The sequence below is a fragment of the Oppia nitens genome, unplaced genomic scaffold (assembly GCF_028296485.1).
Source record: "Oppia nitens isolate AA-2021 unplaced genomic scaffold, nextdenovo-longstitch-racon4-pilon3 scaffold16_pilon_pilon_pilon, whole genome shotgun sequence".
Taxonomy (NCBI): domain Eukaryota; kingdom Metazoa; phylum Arthropoda; class Arachnida; order Sarcoptiformes; family Oppiidae; genus Oppia; species Oppia nitens.
The window spans coordinates 1,931,342-1,952,500 of record NW_026533195.1 but is presented as its reverse complement, the minus strand read 5'-3'; the positions used below and the strand labels follow the sequence as shown (position 1 = coordinate 1,952,500).

The 21,159-nt window shown below is 26.7% G+C and overlaps 3 protein-coding genes across 3 annotated transcripts; 1 reads left to right on the top strand and 2 right to left on the bottom strand.

Moving 5' to 3' along the window:
* Nucleotides 1-5,305: 5,305 nt before the first annotated feature.
* On the bottom strand, nt 5,306-6,443 carry LOC128965057 (uncharacterized). The gene is made up of 3 exons (XM_054311709.1): nt 6,262-6,443; nt 5,429-6,136; nt 5,306-5,363 (listed from the first exon to the last, which is right to left on the bottom strand). Exons 2-3 carry the CDS (start codon nt 6,124-6,126, stop codon nt 5,327-5,329), a joined length of 735 nt encoding a protein of 244 aa, XP_054167684.1. The 5' UTR covers nt 6,127-6,136; nt 6,262-6,443; the 3' UTR covers nt 5,306-5,326.
* Nucleotides 6,444-7,771: 1,328 nt separating this feature from the next.
* Nucleotides 7,772-18,083, bottom strand: LOC128965055 (uncharacterized). The gene is made up of 8 exons (XM_054311708.1): nt 17,954-18,083; nt 15,381-15,957; nt 13,829-15,324; nt 11,284-11,313; nt 10,741-11,202; nt 10,550-10,650; nt 9,975-10,438; nt 7,772-7,778 (listed from the first exon to the last, which is right to left on the bottom strand). The coding sequence occupies exons 1-8, from the start codon at nt 18,081-18,083 to the stop codon at nt 7,772-7,774; spliced, it is 3,267 nt and encodes a 1,088-aa protein (XP_054167683.1).
* On the top strand, nt 17,857-19,988 carry LOC128965054 (uncharacterized). Its single transcript, XM_054311707.1, has 2 exons — nt 17,857-18,437; nt 18,515-19,988. Exons 1-2 carry the CDS (start codon nt 18,406-18,408, stop codon nt 19,986-19,988), a joined length of 1,506 nt encoding a protein of 501 aa, XP_054167682.1. The 5' UTR covers nt 17,857-18,405.
* Nucleotides 19,989-21,159: the final 1,171 nt, after the last annotated feature.

Here is a 21,159-nt window from a genome sequence, read left to right as displayed (position 1 = left end):
TTATTATTATTATTTTTTGAATACAATATATAACTTTTTTATACAATTAATTTATATAATATTTAAATATATATATATAAATTTATAGTCAATTGTTTTGGCGGATTAAAATCCGGGAAAGTTTATAATTGAAAATAAAATATTTTATTATAATAATAATAATAATCAGATATTTAATCAGTTTTTATTTAGAATTTTAACAATTATTTTATTTTTTAAAAAAACAAAATATAATAAAACAAAATTTTTGTTTACAAATCATTGATAAATATATAACAACAACAACAAAATCATAAATATAACAAATATAATACAGTTATGTATTTATATAAATTATTACACAATAATAATAGTATAGTACTTATTAAAAAAAATATTTGTCAAAATATATAGATATATATTTATTATATATAATTTATTTCCGCATTTATAAACTAAAAAATTAATAAATGTATTTTTTCAAATACATTAGACAGGGATATGTAATTATTATTTTTTTTTAAATATATCAATATATTTGGCATTACTTTTCACACTATAATAATAATAATAATAATAATAAAGTAATTTAAATAACTATAAGCGAAAACCTATGATCATTACATAAACAAACAACAAACAAAAATTTTTAAAAAACTTGTCTATCATTATATGTGTTTTATTGTATTATTATAATTATAATTATTATTTTAATTTTATATAAATGTTATTAAATAATTTTACCTTGTTCAATCACTATAATGATTTTATATTATTAAAAAAACTACTGGTATTTAATTGATAATTATATATACAGTACTAAAAATAATTATAGTTTGATTTCAATAATAATAATATTTAAATTTAAAACAAATAATATAAATTATTATTATTATATATTAATAGTACAATAATAGTACAATTTTAGTGCTAAACAAATTATTTGTTTTTTTTAAATTATTTAAAGTTAATAAATTATCATTTTTACAAACCAATAAGCAGCCTGGTTAAAAAATTTAAAAATAATAATACTAATATAAGTTATATACTACTACTATTATTATTATTTAGTAAATATAAAGTATATTGTTAAAATTTTCATTAAAAAAATTAAAAATAAAATAATTTTTAAAATCTATTTTCAAACTATAAATATATTGTACTTGATATATTATTATTATTATTATCTAATTTGATTATGATAAATTAACTATATATTTACACTATAGATTATACTAAATTATTTTAAGTACAGTATATAAATTTATATTTAATATATATATATATATATAATATAAAAATTTTTAGTACGAGTGTACTTTTGTCTTAAAAATATTTTATTTTTAGTATTATTTGTATGTTTGAATAAATTATTATATAATTTTAACCTAGTAGCATTAAGCATTATAAATATATATTTATCATTGACAGTATTGTAGTCAAGTAGCATTAAAGTATTTATTTAAATATTTATTATATTAAATATCTATATATATAATAATAATTTATATATTAATAAACTGTATAATATTATCAAATCCTATTAGTACAGTTGTGCACAAATATTTACAATAAAATTAAAAATAATTATAATTATATAAAATAAATGTGATTTGTATGAATATGTTAAATATATTGCAAAATAAAATTTTAAATAATTTTTTTAAATAATAAAAAGCAATTATCAATAGTCACATTAGCAAACATATGTAGAAAATTGACAAATAATTATTTTATTTTTTTTGTTTTTTTTTTGTTTTTTTAGTGTTAATCACATTTAATATATATGAATAAATATAATTATTAATTAAACTAATGAGTTGTTGTACATTTAGATTAACAAATAATATATATATATATATATTTTTTTGAACAAAAATTATTTACATAAAAACACATTTTACTAAATAAAATAAATTATTATTATTATAAATTACTAAAACTAAAATTAATTATAATAATAATTTTTTCAATATTACTAAACTGGGTGCTACGATTCTAAATGACCTTGTCAATTTATATATAAATATATAAATATAATATATTTTATTTGAACATTGATAAAAAAAACTACCTGTGCATTGATGGTGTACCTCAAGCTATTGATTTTTTAACCTAACAGTGCGCTTAAATTAAACACTATATTACAAATAATAATATAATGAAATAATTATAATCACATTTTATTTAACAACTAATTTTTTTTTAAATGTGTTTAAATAATATTTTTCATATTGAAAATTTACTATACAATTGTTGCATAATTTTTAATATGATATATATATATATATATATATATAATGTATTAGTTAATACAAAAAAAAAATAATTATAATACTAAATTATTTGATATGTATTATAAATTTAGATTTTTATTTTTAAAAAATATATATATATATAATTATTATCAATGATAACATAATTTGTAATATTAATAAACATGTATTTAATTGCAGAGAGAGAGAGAGAGAGAGAGAGAGAGAGAGAGAGAGAGAGAGAGAGAGAGAGTAATAAAATTTTTTTAATTATCATTAATTAAAACATTTATTATTCAATATATTATAAAAGTTTCCATTTATATATAAAAAAAACTTAATCTATTTCCTCTCATTAAATAATTTTGATTTTTTGTAATAAAAATATTAATATTCAAAAGTAATATATAATTTTTAAAAAAAATACTATTAGTTATTACTATTATTTCACGACTAAATCACATGAAAATTATTATTATAATAATAATAATAATTCAATAATAAATTTTTGAATGAATATTATCAATGAAAATATTTTTCTTTAAACTTTAGATTTTTTTTAATTATTTTTAATAATTAATTATTTACGTCAATACTATTTACTATAATTTAATATATAAATTATATATATATTTTTTTAATAGACATCCGGTAAATACTGATATATAAAATATATTAATAAAAAAAATATAGATATTATTGACAACAATTTATTACTATACAAAAATTGCACACGTGTTTTAATTTAATTATTATTAGTGTATTAAATAAATCGGGGAAATTACCCTGGTTTATCTAATTAATAATTTATTTTATATTTTTTAATTAATTAATTAATATTAATAGTATTAATTTATAGTAGTATTTATAAATTATTTTCTGAATGAAATAGTATAGTAAATGATTAATAATTTTTTCGTAATATTTATTATTAGTATTACTATTTAAAAAAATTTCTCAAAAATTAAAAGTTATCAATAATTATAATCAATTTATTTTTTAAAAAATTTTTAAGTACATATTTATAAAAACTAGTATGTTCATCCGGTTAAATTTTAAAAAATAAAAATCATTATGCACAATTTACTATATTTACTTAATATAATTCAGTATATAATTATCAATATTTTAATTTTTTTAGAAAAAATTGATTGATTTATTACTCACTAATAAATAACTCATTAAAAATTTTTTGGTGTAAATAATTATTTGTTTAGTTATAAAAATTTTTTTTTAAATATTAATTTTTATTTGTTTGTTTGTAAATAAAATAAAATAAAATTTACAGTAATAATTAATAATAACAATTATAATTAAATTAATAAAATAAAACTATTATAACCATAACTTTTAAATTAACATTAATAATAATAATAATAATAATAATTCATAATATTAAAGCATCAATGTTGATTTAGGCACTTGTAGCTAAAAATTTTTTTAACAATTTAAATTGTATTAATAACTAACTACAACTGTATAATTAAACAGTATACAGTATATCACACACACACACACACACAGTTAGCTTAAACATAATTAGCTTTAAGCACAGCACAGTTTACCGATAGGGAACCTGTAGTTAGTAACCTATTATATAATAGTTATTATATAACAGCCTATTTTTGTTTAGCGGGTTTCAGCGCCCACCTAATACCAGCATACAAGCTATAAGGTAGGCCAACGAGCAGTGCGGCCGCCGGACCGGCCATACCGACCAAACCCAGTGTAACAACAGTGGCCAACGCATCGGAACCCGTTTCTATCGTCCAATTCAGGCCCGAATTGATTTCGAAACGTTTCAATACAATCGCTTGAAACTCAATCAGATAGTCGATGGTAGGGATGTCTACCACCGCACCCGCATATCTCACTGATGATGTGGCAGCTAATCGGTCGGCATAGTCGCGGCCAATACGCGGAAACACCTCATTGTGCGCGTGTATCCATTCGTTAGATCCGTTGAACATCCGTTTCCACCAGCCTTTCGACTCTTTAGCTGCCAATAGCTCGGTCTCGTATCGATAGACGGCCGATACCAGTGCCACTAGATTGGCCTCTTGAATACCGTAGTAGTTGTCAATATGTTTGTCCAATAGTTGGCCAAAATCATAGTCACCGCCGTGTTGTTTGGCGGCGGCGGTGGGTTTCAACGCTTGCTCTCTAAACCACGACTCGACACGTTTCCGGTGTACAGCATTCAGATCCCGGAGCTCGCGATCCAAGCCTTCCAATTTCGGATCAACAGCTAAACGGTCGACCATTTGACGTATACCTATGCGGACGGCTTCGGTATACGAGTCTAAACAGTTACGATAGAGTCGTGCATTTCGGGCAAACCTATCGTATTGGTCGTTAAGTTTGTCTTTTAATTCCTGCCGTCGGCTGTCAACTGCTGCTGCTGTAGCGTCCAAACGGTCGTCCGATTTAGACCAATGCCGATAGGGATTATCAGTTGTGAAAAACTCGCCCAACAATTGGCCGACAAGTTCTGTGTGTCGGCTATCGAGTTGATCAATGCTCAGACCGTTATAGACATACTGTTGATAGCAATCGCCAATCGTTTGCTGATATCTATCAATCAATTGTTGAGTCAATTTGTCCGCAAAATCAGCGGCCAATAAGGACATCTCGTTCGGTAACTTTTCCAATCGATTGGTAGTAGTAATTACGTCGAACAGTGGTCGCAGTGCCCGATGAAAGTCCCGACCATTCATCGGCTGACCAGTTGTTGCCGATATTTTCAGATCACTGTTGGTGGTGGTGGTGGCGGCCATTGTTAGCTGACGAAACTCGCGTATATACTTCATATAACTGTCCCCGACATCATCACTGGTATAGTATGTATCCATATCGTCAAGCATACCGGTGCGCATACGATCAGTCGGTTCGGGCATCAGATAACAATCAATACTCTTGAAATATTTGCTAAATTTTCCTAGATTAATTTTTGCATCCCTGTTCAATGTCTTCAAATATTTATCGCTATCCAACCGCCCGTATCGAAACTCCCGGTCGTTAACCAAATTACTGGCCATTAGTATGAGCTTATCGTTCAACGACTGTACGGTTTGGGCTAATGTTGTGTACAGTTATAGTACTTGTTCGTGATATTCATTGAATGGATGTCTAGAAAAAAGTTAAAAGTTATTTAAAATTAAATAAATTAATTAACAATTAATTTGATTGAATACCTGAGATAATAGATGAAATGCGAGGACATCATCGATGATAATACATATAACTGTTGATAAATAAATTGATCGGAATTGGGACCCAATATACCCTCGACGTCAACAATAAACACATTGTATAGTATATCACTATCGGGTCGTTCCCTAACAGGTATGGGAACCGGTGTTATCCAAACACCTTTAGTATTGGCCTGAAATGTTTTACCCGATGTTTCAAATATTTTTACCAAACGTTTGTTTCCTAGACTTAAACTTTTTTTTTCGTCCTCTAAATTATTATTATTATCTGTAATAGTTGTTTGATAGACGGGTTCACAATTATCATACAATAGACTGGCAAACGTTGATTTGCCGATTCGCGGTGCACCGCATATGACCAACACTTTCACCGGTTTGTCGGCCACTTGTGGATTGTCGGCAAAAATCTTGTCAATAGCCGGCCAATCGGCTACTAGTTTTGGGTCTTTACTGCCGGCGCCGCCGTTGTCCACAACTTTGAATATTTGGACACTTTTCAGACCCTCTGGACCGCCATATTTCCAGCGACTGCTACTACCCGTAACTGTAGTGCCGACGGTATTGTCGGTAAAAGACTCATTGCTACCGACTTTCTGCTTGATTAGCGGTACGGCTGCCCCGCATAATACCCGGCCAGTGATGGCCATCAGCCGTCCCGATCGGGTGAATAATAACCGCATTTATGATATACTGTATATATGTATCACAAAATTGTAACTAAATTTAGTTTAAAGTTTTTAAACTAATAATAATAATTGTAATAATATTTTAATTAAGTTTTGTATGTAATATTAGTTATAAATAAATTATATTACCTAGGTATAAATGTTTTTTTTGGTTGATGTTGACTAGATGATTTTTATTTTATCACGAACTCCTGAAAGGAGTACGTATCTGAATTCTATATGTCCTTCCGTCCTTCCGTCCGTCCGCTTTTTATTGAATTTTTAAATTTTGACTTCAGATTTGAATTAAGCATCAAAAATAAGGTATAGGGGATCAGCATTAAAATTTTGATATATCATTGGGAACATAGAGAAAATGGCGGCCAAAGTGAAAAATTTAGGTAAAAATTTTTGAGTATAGATTTGAATAAAGCATCAAAAACAAGCATAAAAAATATGGTTTAAAATTTTGATATCTCTTCGGGAACATGGCCGCAAAAGTACAAAAAAAAGAAATTAAATTTGAAAGTATAAATTTGAATAGAGCATAAAAATAGGTAAAGAATATCAGTATTAAAATTTTGATATATAATCAGAGGTTTTAGAAAATCCATAAAATATAAGTAACAAAAAAAATATATTGAGATTATAAAAAAAGTTTAGAAAAGTCAAAAAATATATGAGTAATACAAACAGTACTAAATATTCAGAGATTATAGAAAAGAACAAAAATATATAAGTAATACATACAGCCAGTCATGAGGAGCAATTGACACGCCACAGATCATATTAGTGCTAAATATGTAAAGGTGAATTTGTGAATTTTTATTTAAAAAAAAATATTGTTGAGACATAACTTGACAGTGACATTGATTTAATAAAAAAATTTATTCCAAATAGTAACATTTAGTATATAATTTTTTATTACCATAACAATATTTATTTATTAAAATAAAAAATTCAACTCTATGATTGGATTATGTTCAATTGCTCCTCATGACTGCATACAGCATTAAATATTCAGAGGTTATAGAAAAGAACAATAATATATGAGTAATACATACAGCACTAAATATTCAGAGGTTAAAGAAAAGAACAATAATATATGAGTAATACATACAGCACTAAATATTCAGAGGTTAAAGAAAAGAACAATAATATATGAGTAATACATACAGCACTAAATACTCAGAGGTTATAGAAAAGAACAAAAATATATGAGTAATACATACAGCATTAAATATTCAGAGGTTATAGAAAAGAAAAAAAAATATATGAGTAATACATACAGCACTAAATATTCAGAGGTTATAGAAAAGAACAATAATATATGAGTAATACATACAGCAATAAATACTCAGAGGTTATAGAAAAGAACAATAATATATGAGTAATACATACAGCACTAAATACTCAGAGGTTATAGAAAAGAACAAAAATATATGAGTAATACATACAGCATTAAATATTCAGAGGTTATAGAAAAGAAAAAAAAATATATGAGTAATACATACAGCACTAAATATTCAGAGGTTATAGAAAAGAACAATAATATATGAGTAATACATACAGCAATAAATATTCAGAAATTATGAAAAAGAACAAAAAAGATGGTCATAATTAAGAAAAAACAGTCATTATTAAAATTTTAAAATGAATCTTATTGGCTAATAAAATTTTAAAAATAGTATAAATAGAGTTGTAATTTTAAGAAAATTTCAGTTAATTTCATTTTAATGAAATGTGAACATTAGTGAACAGAAATTACAATAATGTAATATTAATAAAAATATTATATTAATTTGTTTTGTGTAATAAAAAAAAATTTTAAAAGTGCAAAACTAAGATTTTATTTTAATAAGAATAAAATTTTAAATATTTAGTTAAATATAATAAGTTAAGTTATGTAATCACGAACTCCTGAAAGGAGTAAGTACTGAATTCTATATGTCCTTCCGTCTGTCTGTCTGTCTGTCTGTCTGTCCTTCCGCATTTGATTGAATTTTGAAATTTTGATTTCAGATTTTGATTAAGCATCAAAAATAAGATATAGGGGATCAGCATTAAAATTTTGATATCTCATCAGAATATAGAGAAAATGGAGGCCAAAGTTAAAAAAAAATTTTAAGTATAGATTTGAATAAAGCATCAAAAACTAGCAAAGGAATTAGCATTAAAATTTTTATATCTCTTCGGGAACAAAGAGAAAATGACGGTTACAGTACAAAAAATTGAAAACATTATAAATATAAATTTGAATAAAGCTTCAAAAATAAGATATATTGATTAGTATAAAAAATTTAATATCTTTAAGAACGTATATAAAATGGCGGCCAAAGTACAAAAATTTTAAAATTAATATTTAATACTTGGATTGGAATTAAACATTAAAAATAAGTTATATGAAATTAGCAAACAAATTTTTATATCTTAAATAAAATAGATAAAATAAAGCTTGAGTTAATACTCTTTAAATTTAAGTTATATTTATAGTAAAAATAATAATATATTTTAGTTATTTGATACTCTCTATGAATTGTTTGAGTTTATTTTGTCCTACTGTCATTTGATACCCCACATTACTAAGGTTGAATTTATTTTTTGCATATTTAGTCATTTGATACCCTATATGAATTGTTGTTTATTTTTTTATACTGAATCATATGATACCCCACATGACTAAAGTTTAGTTTATTCTGTCATAATGAGTTATTTGATACCCTACATGGCTATAGTAAAGTTTATTTTTTTATACTGAATCATTTGATACTCCACATAACTAAGGTTGTTTATTTTTTGCATACAGTCATTAGATAACCTATATGAATTGTTGAGTTTATTTTGTCATACTGAGTCATTTGATACCCCATATTACTAAAGTTGAGTTTATTCTGTGATACTGAGTGATTTGTTACTCCACAATGTGGAGTCCACATCCATGTCATACTTAATCATTCGATTTTAATTTAATTTTTAATTTGGATTAGGAGTTCGTATGGAAATGCTTTCTAGCATTCTCAACTGGTTTTATTTATTTATTTAATTTTTTTTAAATAAAAATAATTTTCAATAATAATAATAATAATTAATTAATAAATTAATGTTGATGCAACATAATATATATATATTTTTTATAATTAAACTGTAAATACTATATACTTATACATTGTATACTAACAAAAAAAATGATCATGATAATTTACTATATTTATTTATTTTTAAAAAATACTATGTACAATATTTTATTTTATTTTTTAAATTTCAAAATGTATCATGTGTGTGTTTTGATTTATCAAATACAGTTTATTTGCTAATTTTTCTATGAAAATAATTTGTATTTATTATATATAACACCTAATACGTTCAATATACTGCTTTTTAAGTTATCTATAAAAGTACTAAATATTCGATTAGGTAGTTAAAAAAAAGTTTATTTAACTTTAAATAAATATTTATTGCAACATATTAAAAATAATTTATATAAAATAAGCGCAATTTTTAAAAAAATTTATCAATATAATTATTTATTTTTAATAATATTTCATATATTAGTAAAACTATATATATTTTTCAAAAAAATATAATAGAATTTTTATAATTACTTTTTAAAAAAAATTATTTATATATTATAATTAAGTTAACATTTTTTTGCAATATATATATATAAACTTTAAAATTTTTGTTAATAATTATTATTTTTATTTATATTTATAAAATATTATTTGTTTTTTATTATTATTAATTAACAATTATTTTTTAAAATAAAAATATATTATCCATTATTTTTATCTAAATTATTATTATTAATTAAATTATTAGTTATAGATTGTAATTGATATTCAATTAATGATAATCTATTAGACATGTCATTGATTTTCCTATTAGTTTCCTGAATACCTGTCCTAAATTGTGACTGCAATTCACGTAACTGCTGGCATAATAAGTGCTGTCCAGTTAGATACTGTTCCTCCAGATTCATATCGTTGTCATGATGTAGTAATAGATTAGGTTCACCACCACAACCATGTCTACAGCCTGTTGTGTTGGTACAGGTGCCGGTGCCGCCGGTAGTGTCGATAAACCGGCGCCTGGCAACCAAATACCTGAGCCATAGGATAAACTTGTAGGCAATCAGCTCCTGGCGGTTCAATACACGATACGATAGTTGTTTAGTTGATGTTTGAACTACAGTAGGTATGTGCTGCTGTTCCTGTTGCTGCTGCCGGTGCCGATGCTCCAGTACATGCCTGCGCCAATAGTTTTGAATTAGTCGGGCTGCCGGTACCCGACGTTTGCCCAGTGCCTGGTGTTGTTGATGTTTTTCTACCTGTCCACCCCCACCCCCGAAAAAAAACAATTATAATAATAATTGATTTTTTAAAAGTATAATCTAATTAAATATATGTATTAATTGCCATCCAAAAAAAATCCAACTAACCTTAAGTGCCAAACCAGTGCCCAATATGCCAGCCGGTAGGGCATATATGGACACACCCACTACAATACATAAGCTGGCTATACATTTGCCCAGTGGAGTTTCTATATTAAATATATATATATATTATAAAACAACATTAAATTATTATAATATTACTTTATATATAATAATAATAAAAAAAAATTAGTTACGCGGTACTATATCGCCATAGCCAACGGTGCTCATAGTGATCAATGACCACCACATAGCATCGGGTATGGACTTAATATGTTGATTGACATCACGTTCAGCAAAATAAAACAAAAACGACATGGCCAGTAGGGTCAACAACGATATGTACAGGGTAATAGCCAGGTGCACACGTTGATCCCATACGACATTGAATATGAGACGGCTTTCGTAGATCTGGAATATTTTCAGACCCCTGAGCCCAATGGACAGTAACTGGGCTTTCGAATGAAAATGTAGTACCGATGCCGATATGACTATCACTAGCAGATCCAGTAGTCGATACGGGTGTAGTAGATACCGGACTCGACCCTTGAGCCGACGATATTTCGGTATTACCGAACACGACCACAGTCTAACCGAAAACTCGGCGGTCAATATGATCAATACGAATATGTCCAATAGAAATATGTAGAATTCAATGTCTAGGTTATTATTTTTTAAAATAAAAATTTAAATAAAATAAATTAGCATGTTTAAAATTTTTTTTTTTAAATTTAAATTACTTGTCCTATTAAGTAGTTTTATTTGTATGTTTTTTGTGTGTGTTTGTTTGTGTGTGTATGTGTGTGTATGTGTGTGTATGTGTGTGTATGTGTGTGTATGTGTGTGTATGTGTGTGTATGTGTGTGTATGTGTGTGTATGTGTGTGTATGTGTGTGTATGTGTGTGTATGTGTGTGTATGTGTGTGTATGTGTGTGTATGTGTGTGTATGTGTGTGTATGTGTGTGTATATGTGTGTATGTGTGTGTATGTATGTGTGTATTGAGGTCTCATTATAACTATCAATATTTTTTCATATACATACTGTAGTACACTAAACATTTTCAGAACAAACTCGGTACTTTTTTATTTATGTTACTTATGTTTTTTATGCTACATTTGATAATTATAAAAGATACCATATTGTCATGTGTTGTTTAAAAAAATGCGACATCATTTATGTAATTATATAATTATTTAATAGAGATATAGTTACACAAAAAACATATGTAATATACATAAAAAGGGCCCGAGTCTTCGGTAGATCATAATCCGTGTATATGTAACACATAAACATACACACACCCACAATAATATATCAATAGTTTAATTATAATAATAAAGTTTATATATAACTTATTTATAAATAATTATAATTTATTTATTTAATTAGATTAAAATAATCCTATAGTTTGTTGTTTTATTTAATATAAGTGTTACTTAATATTTGATAATTAATATAATTATAAATTTTTCAATTTGAGACTTACCATAAACTGATGACACAATTGTCAATATTAGACACAATGATACTAATAAACAGATAACAATTTGATAGCCAAATGCTGTCCATGTTTTAGGTGATTGAAAAAAATAATAGACTTTTGATTTTAGTTTCAAACAATTTTTATTATTATTATTATTATTATTATGTTTACTGCTAATCGATGTTTTTATGTTATAAATATTTTTATTTTTATTGTTAGTTATAAACATTATTATTACTATTACTATCGATCACTTATATTAGTTAATTGATTGTTAAGTAATAACTTATCAAATATATATATATAATTAATTAAATTATATATATATATATATATATTATAATGTCATCTAGATAAATTGTTGTTATTGCTAAAAAATGTACTTTGTATTAATTAAATAAAAAAAAATATTTTATTATTTTTTTTGATATTTATTTAATAAAAAAAATATATATAAATAAATTGCTGCAATTATCCATGCCAATCATATATTTATTTTATTGATATTTTATTGTTGTTTTTTATTAAATGTATAATAATATATATATTTGTTATTATTATTATTATGATTTTTGTTATTAATCACGTAAAAAATTTAATTGATAATTAAGTCAAATAATGTTTGGATTTAATTTTTTTTGTGTTGCAATTAACTATTTTTTTAAAAAAATAAAATTTTATCGATAATAAAAAAAAGTAATAATCATATATATATAATCAATTAAATCAATCAAATCAATTAGTATCACTTTGCTAGTGATATATTTATTAAATTTATTATTAGATATTTATTTGATTTTTTTAATATTTTTAAAAAAATAATGTAAATTATTATTCAAATATAAATTGTATTAATTTTAATTAAAATTATTTGAATATTATTTGTTATTGTTTTAGTTGTGCTAATAAACTTAAGGTTAAGTTATGATAAGTTAATCAAACAAAAATTAATTGTAATTATTGTAAAAACTGTTTATTTTTGTAAAACTCAAGGTCGTTTATTAAAATAATTAAATAAAATTATTATATTTTTTATAAATAACTTATTTTTATTAATTTTTAATCTATAATATTTATTAAATTTTTTATTTTACATATTATTATTAGTAGTAGTAATAGTAACTATTTTTTTATATCTAAATATTTTATATCTAAGCAACAGAAGTTTTTTTTAAATATAAATTACTTAATCATATCATAAATAAATTATTTTTATAAAAAAGTTAAATTATTAACAATTTAATTAGAAATTTATAATTATTAATTATCATTTTAAGTAACACTTATAAAATAAAACAACAAACTATAGTATTATTTTAATCTAATTAGTTATATATATATATACTGTATAAACTTTATTATTAGTAAACTATTGATAAGTTATTTTATAAATAAATTTTTTATGTATAACTATTAAATATAAGCTGCAAAATATTATTTGCATTACATTATTAAAAATTGATAATAAAATTAAATATAAAAAAAACAATTATAATATTTTTTGTAAAATTAATAAATTATAAACAAAAATTGAATTTGATAAGTATATACAGTATTTGATTTTTTTTTTATAAATTTTAGCTAAAAATCTATATATATATATATATATATAAACTTTAACTCTAATATATATAATTCTAACAATCAAATTAAAAATATATAAATAATAATAATCAATATTTTGTTGTTATAATAATTTTTTAAACAATTTAAAAATCAAATACAATATAATGATATACATAACTAATGAATTAAATAAACTATAAAATATTTGTAAAATATTATCACTTAAACCATTACCGACAGTATATATTAGATTTAATATCCAATTGTATGAATCATTATATAGATATTTAATAGCAGCAAATATACCGAAGCCTAGGGTACAGGGAATGGACAATAAGGGACCGGTAGTTGAGACTACTATACCAGTCGCGGCTAGTATTAGACAGTCGACCAGTTTGTCGCCATAGTAGCCGTATGTCGACTGAGAGGCCAACAGTTTATCAGTTATATTGATAAACACTTGGTTATAGTCAATGGCCGGACAGTCAACCACACCCGAGTACCTGGCGATCTGATCCCGTATACGTTGATCTAATTGGTCCTGAATAGCGGGAAACACCTCCTGATGGGCGGCCAACCATTGATTATATCGGCCCAATATAGCTGACCAAACACTAGATTTTTCGCCCATACAGGCCATCAATTGAGTCTCGTAATTGTCGACCTGAGCCAATAGTTCCGATACTATCGGTTCATTGGCCTCGAAATAGTCGTCCAATGTAGCCAACAATTTGTCGGCCATATTATAGTCCAATATATTTAGTTTATACACATTTTCTGTATAGATATTTTCAGCATTTTTTCGTAGCAAATCGTTAACATCCCGGAGCTGTTGCTGATTGTCTCTTACTTTTGTTGTACCAGTAGTTAGTATAGAGTCAAACAAGCCATGTATAGCCTGGCGCATACCAGTGCGATACTGATTGAAACACTGGCGATAGATTAGACCGTTTTCATAGATGGCCGACAACTGGCCATTAAGTTTGTCATAATATTTATATTGAAAACTATTAGGACTGTTGTCGTCTATCGCCGACTTTGACCACAATTCATACGGATTATCTGTTTTATTAAATTGTGTCAACAATTGTTGAACTAAATCTTGGTGTCGGATATCTAGTTGTTTACCGTTTATTAAACAGTTATAGACATCAAACAAACAATCGGCAGTTGACTGATGATCGGCATATTTTCTGACCAGTTTGTCGACCAGATTGCGGTAATGATCAGTGGATAGCATATCCATTTGATTCGGTATTTTCGATAAACGTTTGCTTGTAATTAAGTCAAACAACGGCCGCAGCGACTGATGAAAGTCCAGTCCTCTCATTCGGTAGCCTTTAGTCGATGTTTTCAAGCCGTCAAAACCGCTGGCCATTGTCTGCCACCGAAAATCGCGTACATATTTCATGTATTGCTGTCCAATATCAGCCATTGTATAGTGTGTCAGCTGGTCGTCCAACATACTGGTGCGCATAGGTTCGGCCGGTTCGGGCATCAGATAACATTCAATTTTTTTGAAATATTTCGTAAACTTTCCTAGATTAATTTTTGCATCCCTGTTCAACCGATCCAGATATTTATCGCTATCTACCCGTCCGTAACGGAAATTGTTTTCGTTAATCAAATTACTCGGCATTAATATGAGCTTATCGTTCAACGACTGTACGGTTTGGGCTAATGTTGTGTACAATTGTAGTACTTGTTCGTGATATTCATTGAATGGATGTCTAGAAAAATAAAAATTTATTTAAAAAATAGTTAATTAATTAATTTGATTGAATACCTGAGATAATAGATAAAATGCGAGGACATCATCGATGATAATACATATAACTGTTGATAAATAAATTGATCGGAATTGGGACCCAATATACCCTCGACGTCAACAATAAACACATTGTATAGTATATCACTATCGGGTCGTTCCCTAACAGGTATGGGAACCGGTGTTATCCAAACACCTTTAGTATTGGCCAGAAAATCTTCATTTGATGTATTAAATATTTTGACAATATTATCAATACTTATTAAATCATTATTATTATTATTATTGTCACTATTTTGATAGATCGGGTCATTGTTTAGATACAATAGACTGGCAAACGTTGATTTACCGATTCGCGGTGCACCACATATGACCAACAATTTGAGCGGGTTGTTGGCCACTGCGGGATTGTCGGCAAATATTTTGTCAATTTCATCCCAATTGGCCACCAGTTTCGGGTTATCTATATTTAAGCCGTTGTTGTCATAGACTGTAAATATCTGAACACTTTTCCAACTATTAGCTACTATGCTATCACTAACTAAAGCACTGGTAGTTTTTACCGGTGCGACCGTCAAAATAATTATCACTACTACTAATACTAAATATTTTAAAAATGTAGGCATTATTTATTATAAAAAAATAAAATTCATAATTTTTTATTTATCATACATTAATAAAAAATTTTCTAATAAAACATTAAATACTAATAATAATATAAAATAAAAATCTATTAGTAAAACAAGTTTATTATCAGTATTTTCATGGAAATTATATTTTATTTTATTAATCAATTTGTAATAACGCAATGTTTTTATATAAATATTTTTTTTAATATATATACTGTATATAAACTGTAGTTTGTTTATACAGTAAAAAAATTTATCTTTATATATAGATATTAAATTGAAATTACTTATTAAGTATTATTACTCTATTTGTGTTTGTGATTTGGTTTTTTATTAATATTAATAATAATTATTTTAAAAAAACTATTTGAAAAAAAACATATAGAATAATCTTAATAACACTAATGGGGTTTCGAACTCACTATCTATAATATACTCAGTATATACATGTATATACCTGTATATGTATATTGAGCTATACTACAAATGTATATACAAATGCGCCAGCGCTGTGCAATTAAAATAACTAAAAAAATTTTTTATTAAATAAATAGTTGCATAATATTGTAAACTATTGAAAATATAAATCACTGATAGCATTGCACTATTGAATAATGTTAGTATAAATGTTAGTATAAAAATAAGATATACTGTAAATAATATTATATGTATAATACAAATAAAAATACTGTAATATCATTGCATTGAAGAGAGAGAGAGAGAGAGAGAGAGAGAGAGAGAGAGAGAGAGAGAGAGAGAGAGAGAGAGAGAGAGAGAGAGAGAGAGAGAGAGAGAGAGAGAGAGAGAGAGAGAGAGAGAGAGAGAGAGAGAGAGAGAGAGAGAGAGAGAGAGAGAGAGAGAGAGAGAGAGAGAGAGAGAGAGAGAGAGAGAGAGAGAGAGAGAGAGAGAGAGAGAGAGAGAGAGAGAGAGAGAGAGAGAGAGAGAGAGAGAGAGAGAGAGAGAGAGAGAGAGAGAGAGAGAGAGAGAGAGAGAGAGAGAGAGAGAGAGAGAGAGAGAGAGAGAGAGAGAGAGAGAGAGAGAGAGAGAGAGAGAGAGAGAGAGAGAGAGAGAGAGAGAGAGAGAGAGAGAGAGTCTTAAACATCAACTCCGATGACTAAACAGCGGCGGCGATGCTATTAAAGTCAATTATCTGGTCAACAATACGTTTGGATTTTTAAAATTGACCATGATGGTAATTATAAAATGGTTAAATATAAAATTGTAATAGGTCATTTTAAAAAAAAAAAATAATAATTGTAATAATAATATAAAGTCGACTGTTTTTTTAAAAAAAAATTGTTCAAAAAAATGATAGTCTACTACAATATATTTGCCCAATCATGCGATTAATTGTTTAAAAAATGACCTAACTTATTTATGTTTATCAATATTATCTATACAACAATAAATGGTACATGGTCACTTTTAAAATTATTGTTTGACCAGATAATTGAAAATTAATTAATAGCATCGCCGCTGTTTAAGACTCTGTCTATGATTGCATTATTAAATAATAATGTTTATATAAATTATTTTATATATATAATCAAGATTTATATATACAAATAAAAATACTTTAAGTATATCAATGGCATTACATTATTATCATTACTATAGAAATTGTTGAGAAAAAATACATATATATATATATATTAATATATCTTAGTTTTGTGTTATTTTATTAATAAAAAAATATTTTTTTTTTAATATGAAACATTTAACATTGTGTTAAAATAAAATAAAGTTTAATAGTTTTTTTTAAAAAAAATTAAATATATTATAATAATTTTGTTGTTAGTATTGTGTTGTGTAAAATGTCTAAAATTTCAATTAATTTACAATTAATACTATTAGTAATTATTGTTACTATTATTATTACCAAACATACTACCGGTGCTATCAATAGTGATGCTAACTATAATCAATGGATATATGGGGGTCCAGTGGGTCTAAAAGGTGTACAAATATTTACAGTAGATGACCAGGGCGATAATCGGGATGATCCGAAACTAGAGGCCAATTGGCCGGAAATTGACAAAATATTTGCCGACAATCCCTCAGTGGCCAACAATCCCCTGAAATTGGTGGTCATATGTGGCGCTCCCCGTATCGGCAAGTCTACTGTTGCCAGTCTATTGTATCACAATAATGACCCGATCTATCAAAATAGTAATAATGATATTAATAGTGATAATAATAAACTATTTGCTAAAAATATTAGTAAAATATTTGAAACATCAAGCGATGATTTTCTGGCCAATACTAAAGGTGTTTGGATAACACCGGTTCCCATACCTGTTAGGGAACGACCCGATAGTGATATACTATACAATGTGTTTATTGTTGACGTCGAGGGTATATTGGGTCCCAATTCCGATCAATTAATATATCAACAGTTATATGTATTATCATCGATGATGTCCTCGCATTTTATCTATTATCTCAGGTATTGAATAAGATATTAATTAATTAATTAATTATTTATTTTTTAAAATAAATTTTTATTTACCGGTACTTTTTTAGACATCCATTCAATGAATATCACGAACAAGTACTACAATTGTACACAACATTAGCCCAAACCGTACAGTCGTTGAACGATAAACTAATACTTATGCCCAGTAATCTGGTTAACGAAAACAAGTTCCGATACGGACGGGTAGATAGCGATAAATATTTGGATCGGTTGAACAGGGATGCAAAAATTGATCTAGGAAAGTTTACGAAATATTTCAAAAACATTGAATGCTATCTGATGCCCGAACCGGCCGAACCGATGCGCACCGGTATGTTAGACAACAGTCTCACTCATTATACTGTCGATGAAGTTGGTCAGCGATATCTGAAATATATACACGATTTTCGTTGGCAAACAATGGCCACTGCGAATGGTCTGAAAACATCGGCTACGGGTCGCCCGATGAGAGGACTGGACTTTCATCAGGCGCTTCGGCCACTGTTTGAACTGATTACTAGTAATCGGTTGGAGAAACTACCGAATCAAATGGATATGTTGTCCGCCGATCACTACAGGCGTTTGGCCGACAATTTAGTTCAACAATATCTGGACGAGTCGGTTGTGTTTGACGTATATAACCAATTAGATGACACTCAGATTCAAGACAATCATCAGCGGTTAGTTAGCAAACTGTTGACAAAGTTTACCGAAACTGACAATCCGTACGAACATTGGTCACACAAATCAACGGTAATAAACAGTACCGATAATCCCGATGATGCTAATGATGATCATCGGCAACAATTAGTGACCAAACTTAGCCATCAATTTACCGTAATCTATAAAAATGGCCAATTGTTTCGCCAAAGTTTTGAGGGTTATCGCACTGGTATGCGTTGGCTTATACTTCAATTGTTTGACAACTTAAACAATGATATACCACTACTGGATCACCAGCTCAGGGATGTTAGTGACTTAGTAATAAAAAATCTAACTAAAACTTATAACGACATGACCTATAAAATGGATCAAAATCTAGATTTTGCTGACAAACTGGTCGCCAGAATGAACGACTATTTTCGGGCCAACGACCAGATTGTTACCGAATTGATTGCTAGAGTCAATGAATATAAGACTGAGTTGAAGGCCAGTATCGACCAGAAGTCATTGTTGGCCGGACTGGCCGGACGTTATAATCAATGGCTTGATTCGCACCGTGAAGTATTTCCCGAAATTTATAGCCGATTTGGTGATAAAATTTTAAGTACAATTGAACGGTTCGGCAATGAAGTGGTCGACAATCGGGCGATCAACTATAGTGAAGCTTTCATTGATATAACAAAACATGTGTTTAGTTCGGAATCGGGTCTCGGCTGGTGGTCAGACACATTGATCGACGGTACGTTAGTCGTTGGTGAAATAGGAGCATTTGTAGTATTAGGCCCAGTAGCTGCCGTAAAGGGTTTAGCTGGCCATGTAGTCTATGATGTTGTTAGATATATGTGGAAACCCGATAGTCCAGATACGGGTGCCAATTGATATGTTCAAACTTAATATATTATAACTATGTATATCATATTATATATATATATATATATTTATAGCCTTAAAAATATTTGCTTAAATATAATTGTTATTTACATGTATACACATGTATTTGAATAATACTTATAATTAATTATTTTTTATTTACTCTTATGATTGGCCAGATAATTGCATCAGACCTCTTTTAACGGGTCTGATGCAATTATCTGGCCAATCATAAGAGTAAATAAAAAATAATTAATTATAAATTTATCCAGTCTAAAATTATCTATAACTTTGCCATTGGTCATTTTTATATTAAAAATATAGTTTAATAGATATTTACAAAACATTATTAGTCGGGAGTCTGATGCTGGTCTGATTTTAAGATAGAGCCTATTTTTAGTATTATTTTATATGAAAAAAACTAAAATAAACAAAACAATCAAATAAAAAAATAGATTTAATTGAAATATATTAAATATATATTGATATATTATTTTCTAGATATTAAATTAAATGTACAAAATAAAAAACTAAAAATAAATTTAAAAAATAAGTTTATTAATATTTTTGTTTAGAAAACTTTATTTTTATTAATCAATTAAAATTTATATAACTATTAATACAACTATATTTAAGTTATAATTAGTAAAAAAAAAGCATAGCATAGCATAGTAATAATGTATTACAATATTAGAAATTGATAATTTAATTGATAATAAATCGATAATATAAAAATAAAATCTAATAATATATATTCAACTATTTTTTGTGTATTATATTGGTTATTTAAAACCAGTTAAGAATGCTAGAAAGCATTTTCAGAAAAAAAACTTGAATAGCATTGAAAACCATACGTTTATATAATTATAGCGGCTATAGAGTAACATTTAAAAATTTAAAAAACGTCAAATATACATAAATTAAATATTGATATCAAATGACTCAGTATGACAAAATAAACTCAACTTTAGTCATGTACGGCATCAAATGACTCAGTATGACAAAATAAACTCAACTTTAGTTATGTACGGCATCAAATAACTCAGTATGACAAAATAAACTCAACTTTAGTTATGTACGGCATCAAATGACTCAGTATGACAAAATAAACTCAACTTTAGTCATGTACGGCATCAAATGACTCAGTATGACAAAATAAACTCAACTTTAGTTATGTACG

What these genes read in the sequence shown, in the direction of transcription:
- LOC128965057 (XM_054311709.1), bottom strand. Translation starts at nt 6,126, where the DNA reads ATGCGGTTATTATTCACCCGATCGGGACGGCTGATGGCCATCACTGGC. An exon ending in CATTTCATCTATTATCTCAG is followed by an intron (nt 5,364 to 5,428) that starts GTATTCAATCAA and finishes ACTTTTTTCTAG; the next exon opens with ACATCCATTCAATGAATATC.
- LOC128965055 (XM_054311708.1), bottom strand. Translation starts at nt 18,083, where the DNA reads ATGACCACCAATTTCAGGGGATTGTTGGCCACTGAGGGATTGTCGGCA. An exon ending in CATTTTATCTATTATCTCAG is followed by an intron (nt 15,325 to 15,380) that starts GTATTCAATCAA and finishes TTATTTTTCTAG; the next exon opens with ACATCCATTCAATGAATATC. An exon ending in CTATGGCGATATAGTACCGC is followed by an intron (nt 10,651 to 10,740) that starts GTAACTAATTTT and finishes TATTTAATATAG; the next exon opens with AAACTCCACTGGGCAAATGT.
- LOC128965054 (XM_054311707.1), top strand. Translation starts at nt 18,406, where the DNA reads ATGATGTCCTCGCATTTTATCTATTATCTCAG. An exon ending in CATTTTATCTATTATCTCAG is followed by an intron (nt 18,438 to 18,514) that starts GTATTGAATAAG and finishes GTACTTTTTTAG; the next exon opens with ACATCCATTCAATGAATATC.